At 44.0% G+C, this 17,807-nt stretch overlaps 3 protein-coding genes across 8 annotated transcripts in view; 1 reads left to right on the forward strand and 2 right to left on the reverse strand.

Annotated features, from left to right (window-relative positions):
• Window positions 1-355, reverse strand: part of umad1 (UBAP1-MVB12-associated (UMA) domain containing 1) — a 34,963-nt gene extending 34,608 nt beyond the window's left edge. For 4 of the 6 annotated variants that reach the window (XR_009798233.1, XM_061842150.1, XM_061842388.1 and 1 more), the window contains exon 1: window positions 11-355. The gene's annotated coding sequence lies outside the window, so the exon portion shown is untranslated. The remainder of the gene's footprint in view (window positions 1-10) is intronic. The other 2 variants (XR_009798238.1, XM_061842227.1) reach the window with 1 other exon arrangement.
• Window positions 356-475: 120 nt separating this feature from the next.
• Window positions 476-5,060, forward strand: rpa3 (replication protein A3). The gene is made up of 4 exons (XM_061842586.1): window positions 476-728; window positions 803-877; window positions 4,659-4,770; window positions 4,855-5,060. Exons 1-4 carry the CDS (start codon window positions 630-632, stop codon window positions 4,935-4,937), a joined length of 369 nt encoding a protein of 122 aa, XP_061698570.1. The 5' UTR covers window positions 476-629; the 3' UTR covers window positions 4,938-5,060.
• Window positions 1,630-17,807, reverse strand: part of c1galt1a (core 1 synthase, glycoprotein-N-acetylgalactosamine 3-beta-galactosyltransferase 1a) — a 59,426-nt gene continuing 43,248 nt past the window's right edge. The window contains exon 4 of the mRNA XM_061840616.1: window positions 1,630-1,932. Coding sequence (XP_061696600.1) covers window positions 1,921-1,932 — 12 coding nt within the window. The 3' untranslated portion in view covers window positions 1,630-1,920. The remainder of the gene's footprint in view (window positions 1,933-17,807) is intronic.

Below are 17,807 nucleotides of genomic sequence, written 5' to 3' on the forward strand. Positions count from 1 at the left end.
TATTGAATACCCGCTCAAATATCACTTGCTTGCAATTTCTCACCGTGGCGACGTGATCTCCGTCTATTATCTGTGTCCGTGTAGAAACTATACTTAACTCTCACGGTTTCCAGTGATCACGATTAGAATATAATAATTAATAATTCGGTGAGGTAAAGCGGTACAGAAATGAGATGAGACGGATTCTAACAATAAAATGTAAGAAGGAATTCATATATATAATACAAAAATATAGAAAAACTAGGTCTCCCCAACAAAACTTTTAAAACATTGGGAGGAATTTAAAGTATTTTTAAAGGTTTTATCATCGAATCTAATTTCAAAAGTTAATCTAGATTAACATAGTTGCACAAGTGTTACATAACGTTCCGATTAAATCTTTCATTTGGAACCCTATTGTATGTCATCGGGAACCCCACATTGAACGGACACCGGATATGTCGTAAAGGAAATGTGTATGTGTTCCATTCATGTCCAGCATTTGCCGTAGTTAGAAGCCTCGTGGAATTTTTTTGTAAAATGTATGCTCCCCACCCACGCGGCGAGTAATGTATTAAAAGTAAGCTACCACAATTTCTCGCTACACGTGACGTTGGGCGCCACTTAGCGCAAATACGTTGAGCTTAAAGATGTCAACCATCCTGGATGCTCCTAGACCTCGAGTTAATTTTTCTTTGCTTTCACGATTTATTTGTAAGCCCGTCTGTTTCGTCGGACGTGTTGAGAAGGTGACAGATTCTGAACACTCGATACAATATGTTTGATGTAGCGTGTTAACGTGTATTGTTCATTTGTTTGTTAGGTGCACTCAACTGGAAAAACATTCACTCTCGCGGATGGAGAGGGACAATGTGTGTCTGTTGAACTAAATGACGCTGTGAGTATATTTGTTTTCCCCTCGCACTGTCGTTAAAGTGTATACATACGCACACACATACACATACTTTCCTTTCGGCTTGTCCCGTTAGGGTCATCTCAGATGAATGCACATTTGTTAGGCAGTTTTACGTCGGATGCCCTTCCTGACGCAACCCCTCTGCATTTTAGCCGGTGAGAAGCTTCCATCCAAGTACTAACCTGGGCCAAACCCGCTTAGTTTCCCAGATCTGACGAGAGCGGGCGTTCTCAGGGTATCATGGCCGCACACACACAGAGGCGGCATGGTGGCTCAGCTGGTACACCGGTGGTCTTTCTGAGGACCCAGGTTCGATCCTGGCCCTACCTGTGTGGAGTTTGCATGTTCTCCCCGTGCCTGCGTGGGTTTTCTCGAGGCACTCCAGTTTCCTCCCATATCCCAAAAACATGCAACATTAATTGGACACTCTAAGTGTGATTGTGAGTGTGGCTGTTTGTCTCTCTGCCCTGCGATTTGCTGGCAACCAGGTGTACCCCGCCTCCTGCCTGTTGACAGCTAGGATGGGCTCCAGCACTCCCCGAGACCCTCGTGAGGATAAGCGGTAAAGAAAATGGATGGGTATATTTATCAACACACAAACAGTGGAACCTCTACTTATGAGAATAACACGTTCCAGAAGTTGTTTCATAACTGTAATTTTTTGTAAGAAGAAGTGCATTTTACATTTAAATAACAAACCGTTCCAAGCCCACCCTCATACCCGCTGCCAAAAATAAGCATTCAAATTAAGTTTCTTTCGGCTTGGGGGTGGCCACAGCAAAAATCTCGTATTTGTTTTTATACCGGATGCTTTTCCTGATGCAACCCCTCTCGGGGAGTGGAGCCCCCAGTAGGATACAAACTCAGGACCCCTGGCCTACCTCTGTTTTCAGGTGGGCGAATGGGTCCTGATTGTTGTTTGTGCCTCTGCATCAAACAACAGTGAAGAATACACATCCTTTTTGGAGTCCTTAGAGCAGGGGTGATCAATGCATCGATCAGCAATCGAGGTCACTGGGGCAGTCTTAGTCGATCGCCTGACAGCGTGACAAAAAAAGGCGTCAGTCTATCATTCAACCCGTTGCTTGATTCAGGTATGTGCAATACGTAGATTGCACATGCCTAAAAGTCAGTTCGACCCATCCTGCCGTTTTCTAACGTGTCATTGTGCATGTGGACATAATGTTTCGTTCTCGCAAGCTAGTGAGTTGGCAAGAAATACTGTTTACTCGGTGCAATGAAGCCATTGCAGACTGCAAGTGCTTCTCAATGGAGTTGGATGAGTCTACAGACCCCCTGAAGGTAGATTGCAACAGTTAGGGTGCCGAAAAGTAGATCTTGGGCCAAAAAACGTTTAGGGACCCCTAGCTTAGAGGGAATGCTGGAGAGCGCTTCTGCTGGGTCATCTAGGAAGGGCTGAGTGTCGAGCTGTTGCTGCTCCACATTGAGAGGAGGCAGGTGGCTGGAGGCATCTGATCTAGATACCTCCCAGACGCCTTCGGTAGAGCTCGATAAGTAGCTGGGGAAAGGAAAATCTGGGCATCCATGCTAAAGCTCCTGCCCCACGAACTGAGATGGAAAAGCGGTAGAAGATGCATGGATGAATGGAAAAAGTTATTTGTTTGCAAAATATTTCTGAGTTTCACTGACTTTTAAGATCACAGTACTTTGATTCAATTGACTTTTTTTTTTTTTTGTTGTTGTTGTAGAATCCCAAGGATGATAGTGATGAAAGTCCTCCGGATTTTTAAATTTTCTTGAAAATAGCTCCGGAAAATTGAGAAAAATTGCCTACAACTAATCCAGATATAAGTTGACAACATTGGACGAACATGCGTTTGAGTTTGTTTTGCTTTCACGAGCCTAGCCATGTTGAGCCACTAACACTAGTAAGAGTAACGCCCCTCCCCTCGCATTCTCTCAAGACATCGCTTATTTTGTGTGGTCTTGACATTAATTTACATCTTTATTTCATAAACGTTGTTAACCAAACAAGCTTGCTCCAACCGGTATTCATCCGGAAACAGGAAATGCAAGTTAACCGTGTTGAGCATGTACGGAGCATGTACAAAAGCGCATGTTCAGAACTGCTTCACATAACGCGAGCGCATTTACGTCGAAAGTCATCAACATCATGAGCCATGTCAAAGGAAATTCAGTTACACCAGGGGTGCTCATTGCGTCGATCGCGAGGCAGTGTGACTGCATTAAAAAAAAAAACCATACTATCATCCACCTCGTCGCTTGATTCAGGTGTGGCCAATGTCTCGAGCGCATGCACATAAAAGTGCGTTCTAGCAAGCCAGCCTCCTATTTACTGCAGTCCCGTGGTGCGTACCCACCAACAATAATTCACGATTGCCGACAGGAACGTTTACAATGTATCGCGAGCTTGTTGCTACGAACGCCGGTTATGTTGAACTAAACTTTCTGCATTTTCAAAACATTGCGGGGATGGACCGTTAATGTTTATTCCTCGACAGGCCAGTGCATTTAACTTTTCTTTGGATAAAGTTTGTCAGATCAAGAATTTTTATTGATGAAAAATTGTAAGTAGCATTTTATATCATGTTCTACTAATATCAGTTGAAATTGGAAATGATAATTTTTGAGTTTGAAATTTTAGATTTCTGTTTTGGTTATGTATTTGCTTATTTTATTTTTAATTTACAGTTATGTTGTATTAATGCAGTAAGTTATTTTAAGGCCATCCCTAATCACACCCGCAACTTTATCTGCGTGCGTGTGTGTGTGTGTGTGTGTGTGTGTGTGTGTGTGTGTGTGTGTGTGTGTGTGTGTGTGTGTGTGTGTGTGTGTGTGTGTGTGTGTGTGTGTGTGTGTTCAATACAACGCTACGTAAGAAGTTTGAGACTTAAACGTTAATAGTAATTTCTACAGATAAACTTTAACATTTTGCTGTGTGGTGTAGAAATTCTAGGATATATTTTCCTGTATATTGTATATCTATACTATAATATCTATAGTGTGGGGGGGGGAGGACAATTTTAGATGTCTTTTTACTGAATAGTTCACTTAATTCATTTGTCTTGAGATAAGATGGTATATTTTAAGCATATTTTAATGACAAATGTGATTTTGTGCGGTTTAGGGTTAGGGAAATGGGGGGGCAAAAAAATCTGGGCTTGGCCCTCAGGGGAACTTCTTGGAGGGGGGACAGGACTTGGAAATTTTACTTTCAATTTTTGTCTGAATTTTGTTCACAGATATCGCCAGAATGCACCACAGCCATCCATTTTTTCAAAAATTTCCCGGGGGGGTGGGCATGCCCCCTTAGTACTCACCGGGGGGCATCCCTTAGTACTCACATTTGGAATTTCAGGAATTTTCACGAAAGTCCACTTTAATCTAAAGGATGAAAACAGAATTGATAAAGGCAAATTAGTTCAAACTCATTTTTGACTATGTCGATCTCATACTTTGATACAGGCTTCAACTGCGTAAATTCCAAACTTAATGCAATAAAATCGAATAAACATTGAACTCATAATGTATTAACGATTGCACGTTGCGATTAAATGTGTGTTAGCATGGAAAATATGGAAACTCGGGCAAATTTGGACAAACTGTTCTGGAAGTGGATTTTTGAGGGATTGGAACCTTGTGCAATTTAACCAAACTTGATTTGGTTAAATTAGGCATGTTTTCTGACCTTAGTTAAAATTTGAGATGTATGGTTTGGATATTTAAATTCAATTTGTATGTTATCACTTACAATGAACAGGTTTTTCCTTTTATGTTCCAGCTTGAAGAAGAGCTGTCTGGAATTGTGGAAGTCATTGGAATTGTGTCAAACAAAGGAGCTATCATAGCCAGTACATTCACCATGCTCCGAGAAGAGAGAGGCATTCTGTTTGGTTGGTCAGCTTGTATAAATACGATGTCAGAAGAGCTCTAATTTTGGCTTTTTTATCATGTTGTTCTTCCCGTGTACCCCACAGACCTGGAACTCTACAATGAAGCTGTAAACGTCATCCATGATTTCCCCCAGCATTACCCTTTTGATGCAGCTGAAAGTGGATGACCTTTTACGTTTTTCCATGATTTTTATTTTGTCTGGTTTTGTTATAAAAGGGGGAAAAAAATCACCAACAATTATGTATACTGCAGAAAGTGTTTTAAAATAAACTTCAAAGATGCAATTTCACAGGTGGTACTTTATCACACAACTGGGTTGCATGATGTTGCAGAGGCGTGTCAACCAGGACAGCCCCACAACATCGAGAGTCTTGAGGAACTCTACGCGGATCTCATCCACCCCACAGGTCTAGCCAGTGAGGAGCTTTTTAACCACCGCTACCCCGGAAATAGGAGAACCCACACTCTGTTTCCTCTTGGGAAGGCATGGCGTGATTTTACCATTTATAGATGGAATTCCGTCCTTTTAAATTGCTTAGATTAAAAAAAATAAAATCCAATTTCCGTTTTTCTGCAATATTCCGACTGTATCCCGTGCCAGAATCCACACGTTCATTTTCCGATCTGACTTTTTCAATGTGATTTGGTCGAATGTAGAACAGGCAGGCTAACGGATCCATTTGCAAGTGAACACAATGGCGGTGCTCGAGATGAAAACATACTTTGCGAGTGAAAGAAATTGATAGAGATGTCAAAAATAAGTTTCTGATGGGATTGGATGAAACGAGAAATCGATACCGTTGGAAAGAAGGAAGTTACCACTCTTAAGTGACTTCATTCGCAAAATCGATTGACCTGGTAAAGCTTTGGTTTCAAGGCATTGAAAGTTCACGCAAAACGACAAAAACACAACAACTGGAAGCCAGGAAAACAAAATTTTCCTTAACTAGTACATTCGGGTGTCAACCCAAGGCCAACAACCCAAACAGACTTCATCCCTCATTTACGTCCACTACTACCGGAAATTCGAGGCAAGATCCACCAAAACAACCAACCCCAGTTGCAGACAGTAATCAATAACGAGGTGAGTTCAGAAGCAATTACTTGTAAAAATGTCTATTTACTGATAACAAAAACAAGAAATTCAAACGTTTTTGAATGGATGTGATATACAGGCTATGAAAGCACACTTGCATGGCATGATGCAAATCTGAATTCAATTTAGTTTCCCTTCCAGTAATTTACTTAGTTGTATTTGAATGTGTAATTTCTTGGGGTAAAGGTGTGCATCTAAATGAACAATCATTGTGTACATTTTCAAAACAAGAGCATTTATTTACAGACGTACTAGATATATTTCATTCATAATACAATTTATAAAACTTGCATGTTAAAATTGGTGATCATCCTTTGATCATGCTTGCAGACCCCTGGCTATTTTTCAGTCTTTTTTCATTCAGTCAAATCACATCCCTACCTAGGGTTTCCAAGTGCACGTATGGATACACTTATGGCTGAACATGGTGTTCATTATGGACAATCTGTGATGAGTACAGAAGTCCAAAAACAATGCCCTGGGGGGGGGGGGCAATCTCGATACTAACACTTGCTCTGCACCTTCCACCATGGGCAACTCCAGAGTGGAACAGAGTCCAACCCCACTCAAGAGCACGAGTATTCAACCAAAAGATTCCAACTAAATCTAGTTGGAACTTCTCGATCTCACACACCAGCTCGAGCTCCTCCTTCCCTACCCGAGAGGTGACGTTCCACATCCCTAATACTATTTTCTGGAGCTGGGGATTGCATCATCAAAGTCCCCGCCTTCGGCCACCGCCCAGCTCACATTGTACCTGATCCCTATGGTCCTCGTCATAAGATGTGAGCCCATGGGAAGGGGGACCCATATTACCCTTTGGGCCTGTGCGCAGCCAAGCCCCGTGGGTGTAGGCCTGGCCAAGGTTTTGGATTGACTAAGTCAAGTTGAGATGCTGTTGTGTGACCTTAAACGGGCAATTCATGCTAGAAAACCTTCCAATATGGCAAAGTTGAAACAATTCTGCAAAGAGTGGGACAGATTTTCTCCAGCGTGACGTGAAAGACACATCAGTCATTGCCAACACTTGATTTCAGTTATTGTTGCCAAGGGTGTTGTAAGATAAGGTTACACATTTCACAGAGGCCTGTGAAATGTATCACCTCATGTGTCATAAATCTCTTTTAATGACTCTGTTGCTGTGCAGGGATGCGTGTGTGTGCTGTTTGTTTATGGGAAGTTTAAGAGCTCAAGGTGACTGCAAATTTGTGATAGCTGCATTCTTGTGGGTTTTTGTAACAGGAAGAACTGTGTCTAATCAGAGGACACCCGGCCTTGAGAAGATTAACTGTCTCTGCAAAACAATCTTACTTGTCTTGTGAAACCTGCTCTCCCCCACCCTATGTGTGAAGCTCAATAAAATGTGTGGTTTTGGAGGGGCTCGGAGAGAGTCTTACGTGCGGGCTGAATAATATGTTCTTCTTCCCCGAGTTCTCCCCAAACTGCAGTTTGGTAAAAAATAACTCTGCCTCTGTCACAATCATTCTATCCTGGTGCCGGAGCCTCTGGGTCCACATTGAGTGAGAAGTCCGTGCTTTGGACCTAACATTTCTCTGGTGCCGAAACCCGGGAACCCAACAGCTTGACGCCTGGAATGACGCGGGATCAGCGAGACCAATAATCTGGTACCAGTGTCCTCCATTGAAGGATCGGTCGCATCGCTGATCCAGCGCCGGACCGGACCGTCGGGTGGCGGTTCCCAAAGGACCAGGGCCACGGCACTGAGGTAGGATAAAACTTATTTGGTCTCATAGGATGGTTATATGGTATAACTTAACATCTAAAAATAAAATAGAGCGGAAATAAACCCAGATTTAACAAGTAGTAAAATTACGTTAAAATAGGAGACTAAAAGTGGTGTGTGAGGAGCGCTCCGATACTTCCTGCCTTTTAAGACTTGTCTCTAGGTGAGACACAGACAGAATAGGTTTCTGTAAAGAGTAAAGTACGTGTAGGTCTCTAGGTGAGACCAAGCAGAATAGGTTTCTGCATACGCGAAGTTTCAAGGTGAAACTAAAATAGAGTGAAATACGTGTAAGTCTCTAGGTGAGACCAAGCAGAATAGGTTTCTGCATACGCAAAGTTTCTAGGTGAAACTAAAATAGAGTAAACGCTGCAGGACTCTGCACAAGTGAGCAGAGGAGGAGGAGGTTCGTGAGCCCCAACCACACCCGTCAAAATTCAGAATTTTCTAAAAAAAATCTCGCCTTAGGAGCAACAAAGGAAAAAAAAATGGGACAAGCAGAGACAAAAGAGGTGGCTGAACCTCTTGATGTGCCTGATGTGAAATTTATGCAGAGACATCATCCGGGTAGTTGTGAGTATTTGAGAAAATGAGACAATAAATATGATTTCCGACCCGATCTTAAAGATCCGGAAGAAATTAAGAGATTAAAAGCATGCATAAAAACTCGATGAGAAGAAAAGGTGAGAAAGGGAAAGAAGACAGGGAAAGTTGAGATGGAGTTAAGTAAGTTGAAAATTTGGGAAGACCAGTGCGTTAAAAGGCAGAGAAATATAAAAGAAAAAGAACAAAAAAAAAGAGAGAGACGAGAAAGACAAAGAGGGGGGTTGATTGCCGCCCTTGGCATCAAGCCAGATGAAGAAACAACCGCGCCACAGAAGAAACCAGCAACAGGAAACGCACACCAGCAACGTGCAAGCGCAAAAGGAAGTGAAACCACCCTAGCGGTGAGCCAGAGCCCAGCAGAAGGCGGGGCTGAAGAGGAAGAAGAAGATTGGAGAGAGGCAACAGATCCTGCAGCCCCTGCATTCTCGCCGATCACCACCAGAGGGGGACGTCGGAGAGCTGATGAGACAAAAGTGAAGATCTACCCCAGCTTATCTGATTGGCAGGAGCAGACCCCAGCAAGGAAACAACGCCACCCAGCGGGGCCAAGTGGAACTACAAGTGGAGCTGCAGAGATGTACCCACTGTATGCTGTTGCCAATCCTCATTATGGGATGGATGGAGATAATGAACCCACCATCCTAGTGCCAAGACCATGGACAGCAACTGAATGTTCTGAAGCCTGTACAGGCCTGGGAGATCCAGAGACAGACCCAACTTCCTGGTGTTCTAATTTCAGAGAACTAAAAAGCTCTTTTCACCTTAATGGGACTGAAGTGGAGACAGCATTCAAGACAGCGCTGAAACATCGTTGGGGAAGAGTGAGAGGAAATTTTAACCCCCGTGGAGGAAACAATGGACCATTCCTACGCCCAGATGACCCCCTTCTGACTACCAGGATGGATGAAGTACTGGAGCGAGTAATGACAGCTTACCAGAAGCCACCAGATTACAGCAAAATCAGAAGAATCAGTCCATGATTTCAAGATCAGACTGGAAGGAATATTCAAAACCAACAGTGGGCTGCCTGAAGATGCTAACGACAATGGTCCCTACCACAGCCAGCTAAGACAATGCCTTATGGACTGTTTCCAACCACACTTCAGCGGGTTCATCCAAAAACACTGTGTGACTCACAGAACTTTGAACACTAACCAATTGATGGACTGGGCCAGTCATGCAGAGGAGAACCATAGAAGAAAGAAGGGAATGGACAGCACAACAGCCATGGCAGCACTGACTGCAGCCATAAGAGGAATGGCGACGTCTACTGAGACACACGAGTCCTCTGAGGTGTACGCTATGCAAAGAGAAGGAGAAAGGAGAGGTCAAAGAAGAGGTCAAGGTCAACAAAAAGGGGGACCAAGCCTGAAGTGCTACAACTGTGGGAAACCAGGACACCTGACTAGAGAATGCAGGAGTCCCAAGAAGTGTTTCAACTGCCAGAAAGAGGGACACATGGCACGTGAATGCCCCCTCCCGGACAGCCGGAAGGGAGGGAGCAACCGAGAACCAACAAGAGACCCCCCATTCAATCCACAATATGATCAATGACTATTAGAGGGAGAAGAAGATGAGGGTGATGAGCCAGAAGAACCACCAGACCCGGAGGAAGCATCATCAATCCAAGTTTTTGACCTCTCCATCTTAAATCTGGAAGACCGCTTAAGACCCAAACCATTTCGGTGGCTCAAAGTTGGGCCATTTAAAAAACCAACAAAATTTTTACGTGACACTGGAGCAGACCATTCAGTCCTGATAGATCCAGTTAAGGGAGTAAAAGCTTCCAGAAGAAAAATCATAGTGATAGGAGCTGGAGGCCTAGCACAACGCGAACTATGGTCTCACCCGGTGTTGGTAGAGGATGAAGATGGCCAACAAATTGAAACCAAGTTTGTTATGAGCAACACCTGCCCTGTGAATCTAATGGGCAGAGACCTATTGACAGCACTGAGAATAAACCTGATTGCCACGGAAGATGGGATCAAACCAATCAAAACTGTGGAACAGATGGACGCCTGTGTCAGCCAAGGAAACGGACCACCGGATGAATTTTATTCACTGGACCTTGACAACGTTGGTCCAACCTCAGAAGTCCGTGACCTAGAAAGAACTGCAACACAGATGACAGACGAAGAACAATACAGGCTATGCAGTGGTAACAGAAGAGGCAATACTCAAAGCGGGAAAGCTCCCTGGCAACTAGTCAGCGCAGGCAGCAGAAATCGTGGCACTCACAGAAGCATGCAAACTCTTCCAAGGTCAAGAGGTCACAATATATACGGACAGCCAATATGCCTATTCAACGCTCCACGTCTTTGCTGCACAATGGGCCAGGAGAGGCATGCAAACATCGAGTGGAAAACCAGTCTAGCATGCTGACCTGCTCAAAGCCTTACTCCAAGCAGTTCTACTCCCAAGGAGAATTGCTGTCTGTAAGTGCAAAGCCCACACGAAAGCCACAGATCCATTCTCCCAAGGGAATGCTAAAGCTGACCAAGCAGCAAAACAAGCAGCGATGGGAACCAGCCACACCCATGTTCAAGAAGAAGCAGACAGCACAGATGAAGATAAGTGTGAACGAACGACACATCCTTCGTAGAAGCAAGACATCATCCCTCTCCAAGTTCTGAAGGACATGCAGGACAATGCCCCGCCAAATGAAAAGCAACAGTGGACTGCAGCAGGAGCAAAGATGGACGGCCTGGGCATTTACAGAGTTTTGGACAAACCCTGCCTGCCTCGGAGTCTTTTTCAAGCAGTGGCTAAATTGAGTCATGGGCCAAGCCATGTCTCAACAGGGGGGATGGTGGGGATAGTAGAAAATAACTTCTACTGTACTAAAGGCCTCATTACCTATTTTAAAAATTTTTGCAGATCGTGCCTCACATGCTGCAAACACAATGCTCAGGGAAATGTCAGACCTACAAGAGGGAAGTGCCCACAAGGGTCTTACCCATTTGAAATCATCCACATGGATTTCATAGAACTGAACAGATCCGGTCCACACAAATACTGCTTAGTAATAGTGGACTCATTCTCAAAATGGGTAGAAATCTTCCCAGCAAAAAAGCCAGATGCACTGACAGCAGCAAAAGCTGTATGTAAAAACATCATCCCAGATCACGGTATTCCAAGAGTTATTTGGAGCGACAATGGGTCACATTTTGTTAACCAAATTATTGGAGAAATGGCCCAACATCTAGGGATCAGCCTAAAACATCACTGTGCTTATTATCCACAGAGTGCAGGACTAGTGGAGAGAACTAATGGCACTATCAAACTTAGACTCAAAAAGACCATGGAAGAAACAGGGAAACCATGGCCAGTGTTTGCCCTTAGTCAAAACATACATGAGAATAGTTCCAACAGTAACAGGCATCACACCTTTTGAAGCAGTAAAAGGAAGACCTTTTCATCTTCCATTATGGGAAGTGTCAGGAGTACAGGAGGAAAAAGGGGAACTTGACCCCATGACAGACTGGCTGCTTAGACTTTTCCAAAATGACAATGTGAAAAGAGCAAATGATCTGCCAGGTCCTTCTCTCCCTTCCACACAGGAATCGCTGACTCCAGGAGACCAGGTGCTGATAAAGGTGCAGAGGGACCACAGGCGAGCTAGCCAGTGCCTCGGAAGCTGGTAACACACTGGACGGCTGCACAGCTTCGGCTGGTTGGAGAAGGCTGGCAACAGAACCTTCTTTAGTAATGACAGTCTTGTTGCCAGGGTTTATAAAGATGAAGAGGTACAACTTTGGATGGCCCGATGTTGACCAAGACTCTGGCAATGAGGACTTTGTGCTTCCTGACAAAACCTTTGGTGGGGCTAAACATCATGTCTCCTTGGGCTGATCCTTGTGTACATTGCCTCTCACAAAATACTCTCTCCCCGGTTCCACTGCAACAGTCTTGGTTATCCTCACTGCCAGTGATTGTCGGCTGACCTCTGTATGGTAGTAGGGCACATGTTCACCAAAAATAACGATGTGGTGCCTGCCGAAGTCAAAGTGAGCCTCACCTTGAATGAGGAAGGGATGCACGAGCAATATTTCATTGCCTGTTATATTTGCCACTATAAAATCAATGATAACTTTGCCGATTATAGAGACTGACAAGGATTTGGGCTTCACCTCGGACAGCAAAGTCCCCTGGTCCCACGGCCATCAAGGTCTCAACAGTCGAAAGCTGCAGGGGAGGCCTCATGTGTGGGTAGATAGCCGCGTAGTAATGTAGAGGTAGCACACTCCTTCGGGCCCCGCTGTCCAACACTGCACATACTTTCAGCTCGTAAATTTACACGGCTATAAACATTTCTCTGTCCTGGGAATTGATTTGAAGCACTGCTGATTCAGGACTGTTCCAAGGGGTACTCCTCAATTGTGACGTCCTGGTGATGTGTTGAGCAGAAGGACACTGCTTCTGGATGTGGCCCCAGTCTTGACAGTTGTGGCACCGAACTCTAGGTTTTTTTAAGTTTCTCAACTGATTCATTGTTGAAGGTGTAAGCGGGCCACACAGACCAGAGGAGGAACCGGCTGGAGGAGCCGTATCGTCATCTTTATCCTGTACGACAGCAGTGCGTGACAGACCTTCGACAACGTGGCATGCTGCCGCATGGCCTTAGTGACATATGATGCAGCCCTTTTGGTGGTCTCATGGCAGCGGGCTATGCATATGCTTGGGCAAGTGTTGCTGGACACCTTTCTAGCAGTTTCTGAACTACATCCGCATCTCCTAGACAAAGTAAAACAGAATATATGTGCGTGAATGAGAGGCTTGGAGGGGGAAGAGTGAAGTTCCAGGGAGAGGAGACAGTGAGGGTGGATGGCTTAAAATACTTAGGGTCAACAATCCAGAGCAACGGTGAGTTTGGTAAGGAGGTGAAGAAATGGGTCCAAGCTGTTTAGAACAGCTGGCGGAAGGTGTCTGGTCTGTTATACGACAGATTCTTTGCTAGGATGAAGGGCAAGTTCATAAAACAGTGGTGAGGCTAGCCATGATGTACGGATTAAAAACCATAGCACTGAAGAGAAAACAGGAAGCTGAGCTGCAGGTGGCAGAAATTAAGATGTTCAGGTTCTCTCCAGGAGTGAGCAGGTTGGATGGGATTAGAAATTAGCTCATTATACGGACAGCCAAAATTAGATATTCGAAAGAGCAGACTTCGATAGTTTGGAAATGTCCGGAGGCGAGAGAGTGAGGATATTGGGAGAAGGTGGCTGAGGATGGAACTAGCAGGCTAAAGAGTGAGAGGAAGACCAAAGAGAAGGTGGATGGATATTGTGAGGGAAGACATGAGGGCAGGTGTGGTGTTCGAGAGGAAGATGCAGGAGATAGGCTTACATAGAAAAAGATGACACGCTGTGGTGACCCCTAACCCTCTGTGAAAATGTAATTGACCACTGAACCTAATAACAGGTTGTGACACCTGTTGAGTCCAAAGCACGGACTTCTCACTCAATGTGGACCCAGAGGCTCCGGCACCAGGATAGAATGATTGAGACAGAGGCAGAGTTATTTTTTACCAAACTGCAGTTTGGGGAGAACTTGGGGAAGAAGAACATATTCTTCAGCCCGCACGTAAGACTCTCTCCGAGCCCCTCCAAAACCACACATTTTATTGAGCTTCACACACAGGGTGGGGGAGAGCAGATTTCACAAGACAAGTAAGGTTGTTTTGCAGAGACAGTTAATCTTCTCAAGGCCGGGTGATTAGACACAGTTCTTCCTGTTACAAAAACCCACAAGAATGCAGCTATCATAAATTTGCAGTCACCTTGAGCTCTTAAACTTCCCATAGACAAACAGCACACACACGCATCCCTGCACAGCAACAGAGTCATTAAAAGAGATTTATGACACATGAGGTGATAGATTTCACAGGCCTCTGTGAAATGTGTAAGCTTATCTTCCGATCCTTCCTCTATCGCAGCTGCGACAGACCCCACTGCGATTGTTCTCAGCCCAACCTCTGTTTCTCATGCAGGAGGTGAGAATAGTGGGGGAGCAATGGGTGAGTCATCCCCTGTGAACCTGCAAGGGCAACAACGTGGACGTCACTGTAGGGCACCCAACAGGTTTGGTTTGTGGGTCATGTAGTTGGATGGCCCTTCTCCTGCCTGACTGTTCTGGGAGGGACTGTAGTGCCCGGTCAAAATTCTATTGTGTTGGGTTTCTAAAATGTTTACGGAGCTAGTTTTGTTTATCTCCTGTTTTAAAAATAAAATAAAATGCTGTTGAAATTGTGTTTTTGATGCCACACTGTTTGTCGATGCTATACCTCATTGTCTTTTAGTATACACATAGTGACTGTTGATTTGCACTTTAGCTTTTATCTTTTATTTTTGATCGTGTACCTGTGTAAGCCTTAAGCAATGAGCCATTATTGTCATTGTTTTATTGTACCTCAGTCTATTATGTTAATGGTGTCACAGTTATATAAATCAGTTCATATGTTACTGTGCTGGAGTGGCATTATTTTAGTGCCTTCCAAAGTGGGGGTAGTGTTGCGGGTTTCGTGCAGGTGTGTTAATGTGTGAGAGAGAAACGGACTGCGCATGCGTGAGGTTGAGGCGCGAGTGAAAAGAAAAAGAATAGTTGATTCACAGCGATCGGGAACTGTTGCGTGCAAAAAGCAAATAAACCGAGTATAACAGTAAGTCGGTGCTCTTGATATTAATGGCCCAGCTTTGTGCTTTGGAGTTGCAACGCGAGAAGGGAGTTAACTCCAAGGAGAACCACCTCGGCCCAGCAGGAGACGTCTCCCCTGCATCACCCGACTACGGTCAGGAGACCAGAGCAGGAAAGGTTAACACTAGTTTACCTTACCCCCCCATCTTAAAGACGTACACTCATAATTACAAATGTTACGTACTTACGTAGCTAATCAATGTGTTTTATAATGGACGAGATTTTTCTCTTTTCCGAGTGGGAAAGGTCTGGTCTGAAGCCAAAGTACAAAGTGCAGGATGAGATGGTGTGTAATGATCCAGGTTGAAAGCACAGACAATAAAGCACACAAAAGCTAATTCTATATTTTGAATATAGGAGGCAACATAACATTAACCTTAAAATGGTTTGGAGCATCATCATCACCCCACCCCACCCATCATCGGTCACTCGCAAGAGGGTGGCTGCTTCAAAAGTAGATCTTGGGGTAAAAAAAAAAATCTGTCACCCCTGATCTAGAGAGCCTATGACAGAGACCAATGGAGGAACTGTCTTGTACTGCATACGCCATTCTGGTGGGGCGGAGAAAAACGTCAGAATACTACAGGATATGTATTGTATGAGGGCTGCAGGAATAGTGGTGCGGTGTGATGTAGGTGTGACAGAACAATTTAAGGTGGAGGTGGGACTGCATCAGGGATCAGCTCTGACCCCCTCCCTGTTTGCTGTGGTAATGGATAGGCTGACAGATGAGGTTAGACTAGAATCCCCATAGTCATGTTCGCAGATGACTTTGTGATCTGCAGTGAAAGCGGGGAGTATGTGATGGAAGGATTAGAAAGATGGAGGTATACACTGGAAAGGAAAGGAATGAAAATTAGTTGAAGTAAATGTGCATGAATGAGAGGGGTAGAGGGGGAAGAGTGAGGTGCCAGGGAGAAGAGATAGTGAGTTCCAAAGTATTCTTTCCATCTATTTTGCACACTACTGGGACCCTTCTCTATCCTGAATCACCCTTACCTGCTGCACATTCTTCCCCATCTCTCTTCCTCTGTCTGGCCAACCTCTAGAGATCCTTTTCTCCTTTTTTCATGTCCAACCTCGTGTTCATGTTGTCATATGCCTCTTGTTTAACATTCGGCAACTCTACCTTTGCCCTACGTTGCATCTCAAGTATTACTTTTTGCTTCTCCTCAGTCCTTTGTGTCCCACTCTCCTTGTATGACTTCCTGTATTTTGGGGTTCAACCACCAAGTCTCCTTCTCCCCTTTCCTATCAGAAGACACACGAAGTACTCTCCTGACTGCCACCTTGGCTGTACGAGTCGAGTCTTCCGGGGCGCTCCTCCTGCCCATCCTCTTTCCAAAAGGCTGCATAGCCGGTATTGACACAATACATGACACCCTCAATTTCGAGTTTCAGCCTCGTCACTCGATCTGATACTGTTTTCACCTCCAAGACATTCTTAGCCAGCTCTTCCTTTTAAAATAACGCATCCTGAATTTCTCTTCCAATCCACTTCTTGGTAAAATAATTTAAACTCTGCTCCTAAACATCTAGCCTTACTACCTTTCTACCTGGTGTCTTGGATGCACAATATATAAATTTTTCTCCTAATCATCACATCAACCAACTTCTGAGCTTTACCTGTCATAGTCCCAACATTCAAAGTCCTACACTCAGTTGTAAGCTCTGTGCATTCCTCTTCTTTTCTGTCGACGAATCTGCTTTCTTCCTGTTGCTGTGATACCCAGCGTGACAGTGTTGCTGCGTCGACATAGACAATTGTTCGAAAGCGCTATAGCCGTAGGAAAATGACCGTCTCAAATTTGGCTGGTGATCCCCTTTTAAAAATGGTATTCATTTTTTCTGTTGGCCACATGTTGTCGCAGAAAGCACAGATCATCAGTTGTCATGATATCTCCTGTTAATCCAATTTTTTGGGAAAAAATAGAGGTTTTTGTCCATCAGACATGTCTACAAGGCCAATGTCTTCCTTGTGGGCCGCTGAATGATGCACTCAGTAAAAAATGTCGCGAGCCAATAACCTAATCCAGGGCAGCACACGTAACTTTCTCTAACAACAACAACCTACTGCACTGCCACACACTCTTCTTCCTATTTTCCCTTACACCGCCCCCCTCCGCTCTTAAGGGGTACACTCATAATTACAAATATTACAGTCTTTATGCAGCCCATCAATGTGGTTTATAATGACAGTGTGGTTATGCGCCACCCACCACTGGATTTTTTTTTTTACATAAATACACCTTTGGCAAGCATTGTTGCTTAGCCCATATAAGTGGGGAGAAATGAAAAAAATTACACCTGCAGAGGAGCTGTACTCACAATGTTTGGTTCTACCTATCCATATGAAAAGTTTTTCTCGCATTAAAAAAAACACCTAAGCATTAAGACCAACCTACGTTCACGAATAATGGATTGAAGTCTCGAAAGCTGCATGAAGTTTAATTTAATGATGTATGAAAGACGACAAAGCCATCAGCAAAGAAGTCGCATTAATGGTAAGAAGTACTTTTGTCATTGGTTACAAACATCATAATGTTATTTATATGCATTTATAGACTTATTGTACTCTTAAAGAGTTGGTTTTACATAAAATGCACAAATACACTTGTACTTAATTTTAAAAATATTGTATGGTTCCTTTGGAATTACATTTTAAAATTTTATGGGGTGGAAAAGTGTCTTTATGCAGCTAACAACCTCACACAGGTGTATCTGATTCAGGATAATACATAGAGTGGAGGTAGACTTTTAAAGGCAGACTAACAGATCTTTGAGGGTCAGAATTCTAGCTGATAGACAGGTGTTCAAACACTTTTTTTGCAGTTGTATCACACAAATAAATCGTTAAAAAAATCATACATTGTGATTTCTCGATTTTCTTTTTAGATTTT

This window comes from Syngnathoides biaculeatus, chromosome 1 (assembly GCF_019802595.1).
Source record: "Syngnathoides biaculeatus isolate LvHL_M chromosome 1, ASM1980259v1, whole genome shotgun sequence".
In the NCBI taxonomy this organism is placed as follows: domain Eukaryota; kingdom Metazoa; phylum Chordata; class Actinopteri; order Syngnathiformes; family Syngnathidae; genus Syngnathoides; species Syngnathoides biaculeatus.

What these genes read in the sequence shown, in the direction of transcription:
- rpa3 (XM_061842586.1), top strand. Translation starts at nt 630, where the DNA reads ATGTCAACCATCCTGGATGCTCCTAGACCTCGAGTTAATTTTTCTTTG. An exon ending in TCGTCGGACGTGTTGAGAAG is followed by an intron (nt 729 to 802) that starts GTGACAGATTCT and finishes TTTGTTTGTTAG; the next exon opens with GTGCACTCAACTGGAAAAAC. An exon ending in CTGTTGAACTAAATGACGCT is followed by an intron (nt 878 to 4,658) that starts GTGAGTATATTT and finishes TTTATGTTCCAG; the next exon opens with CTTGAAGAAGAGCTGTCTGG.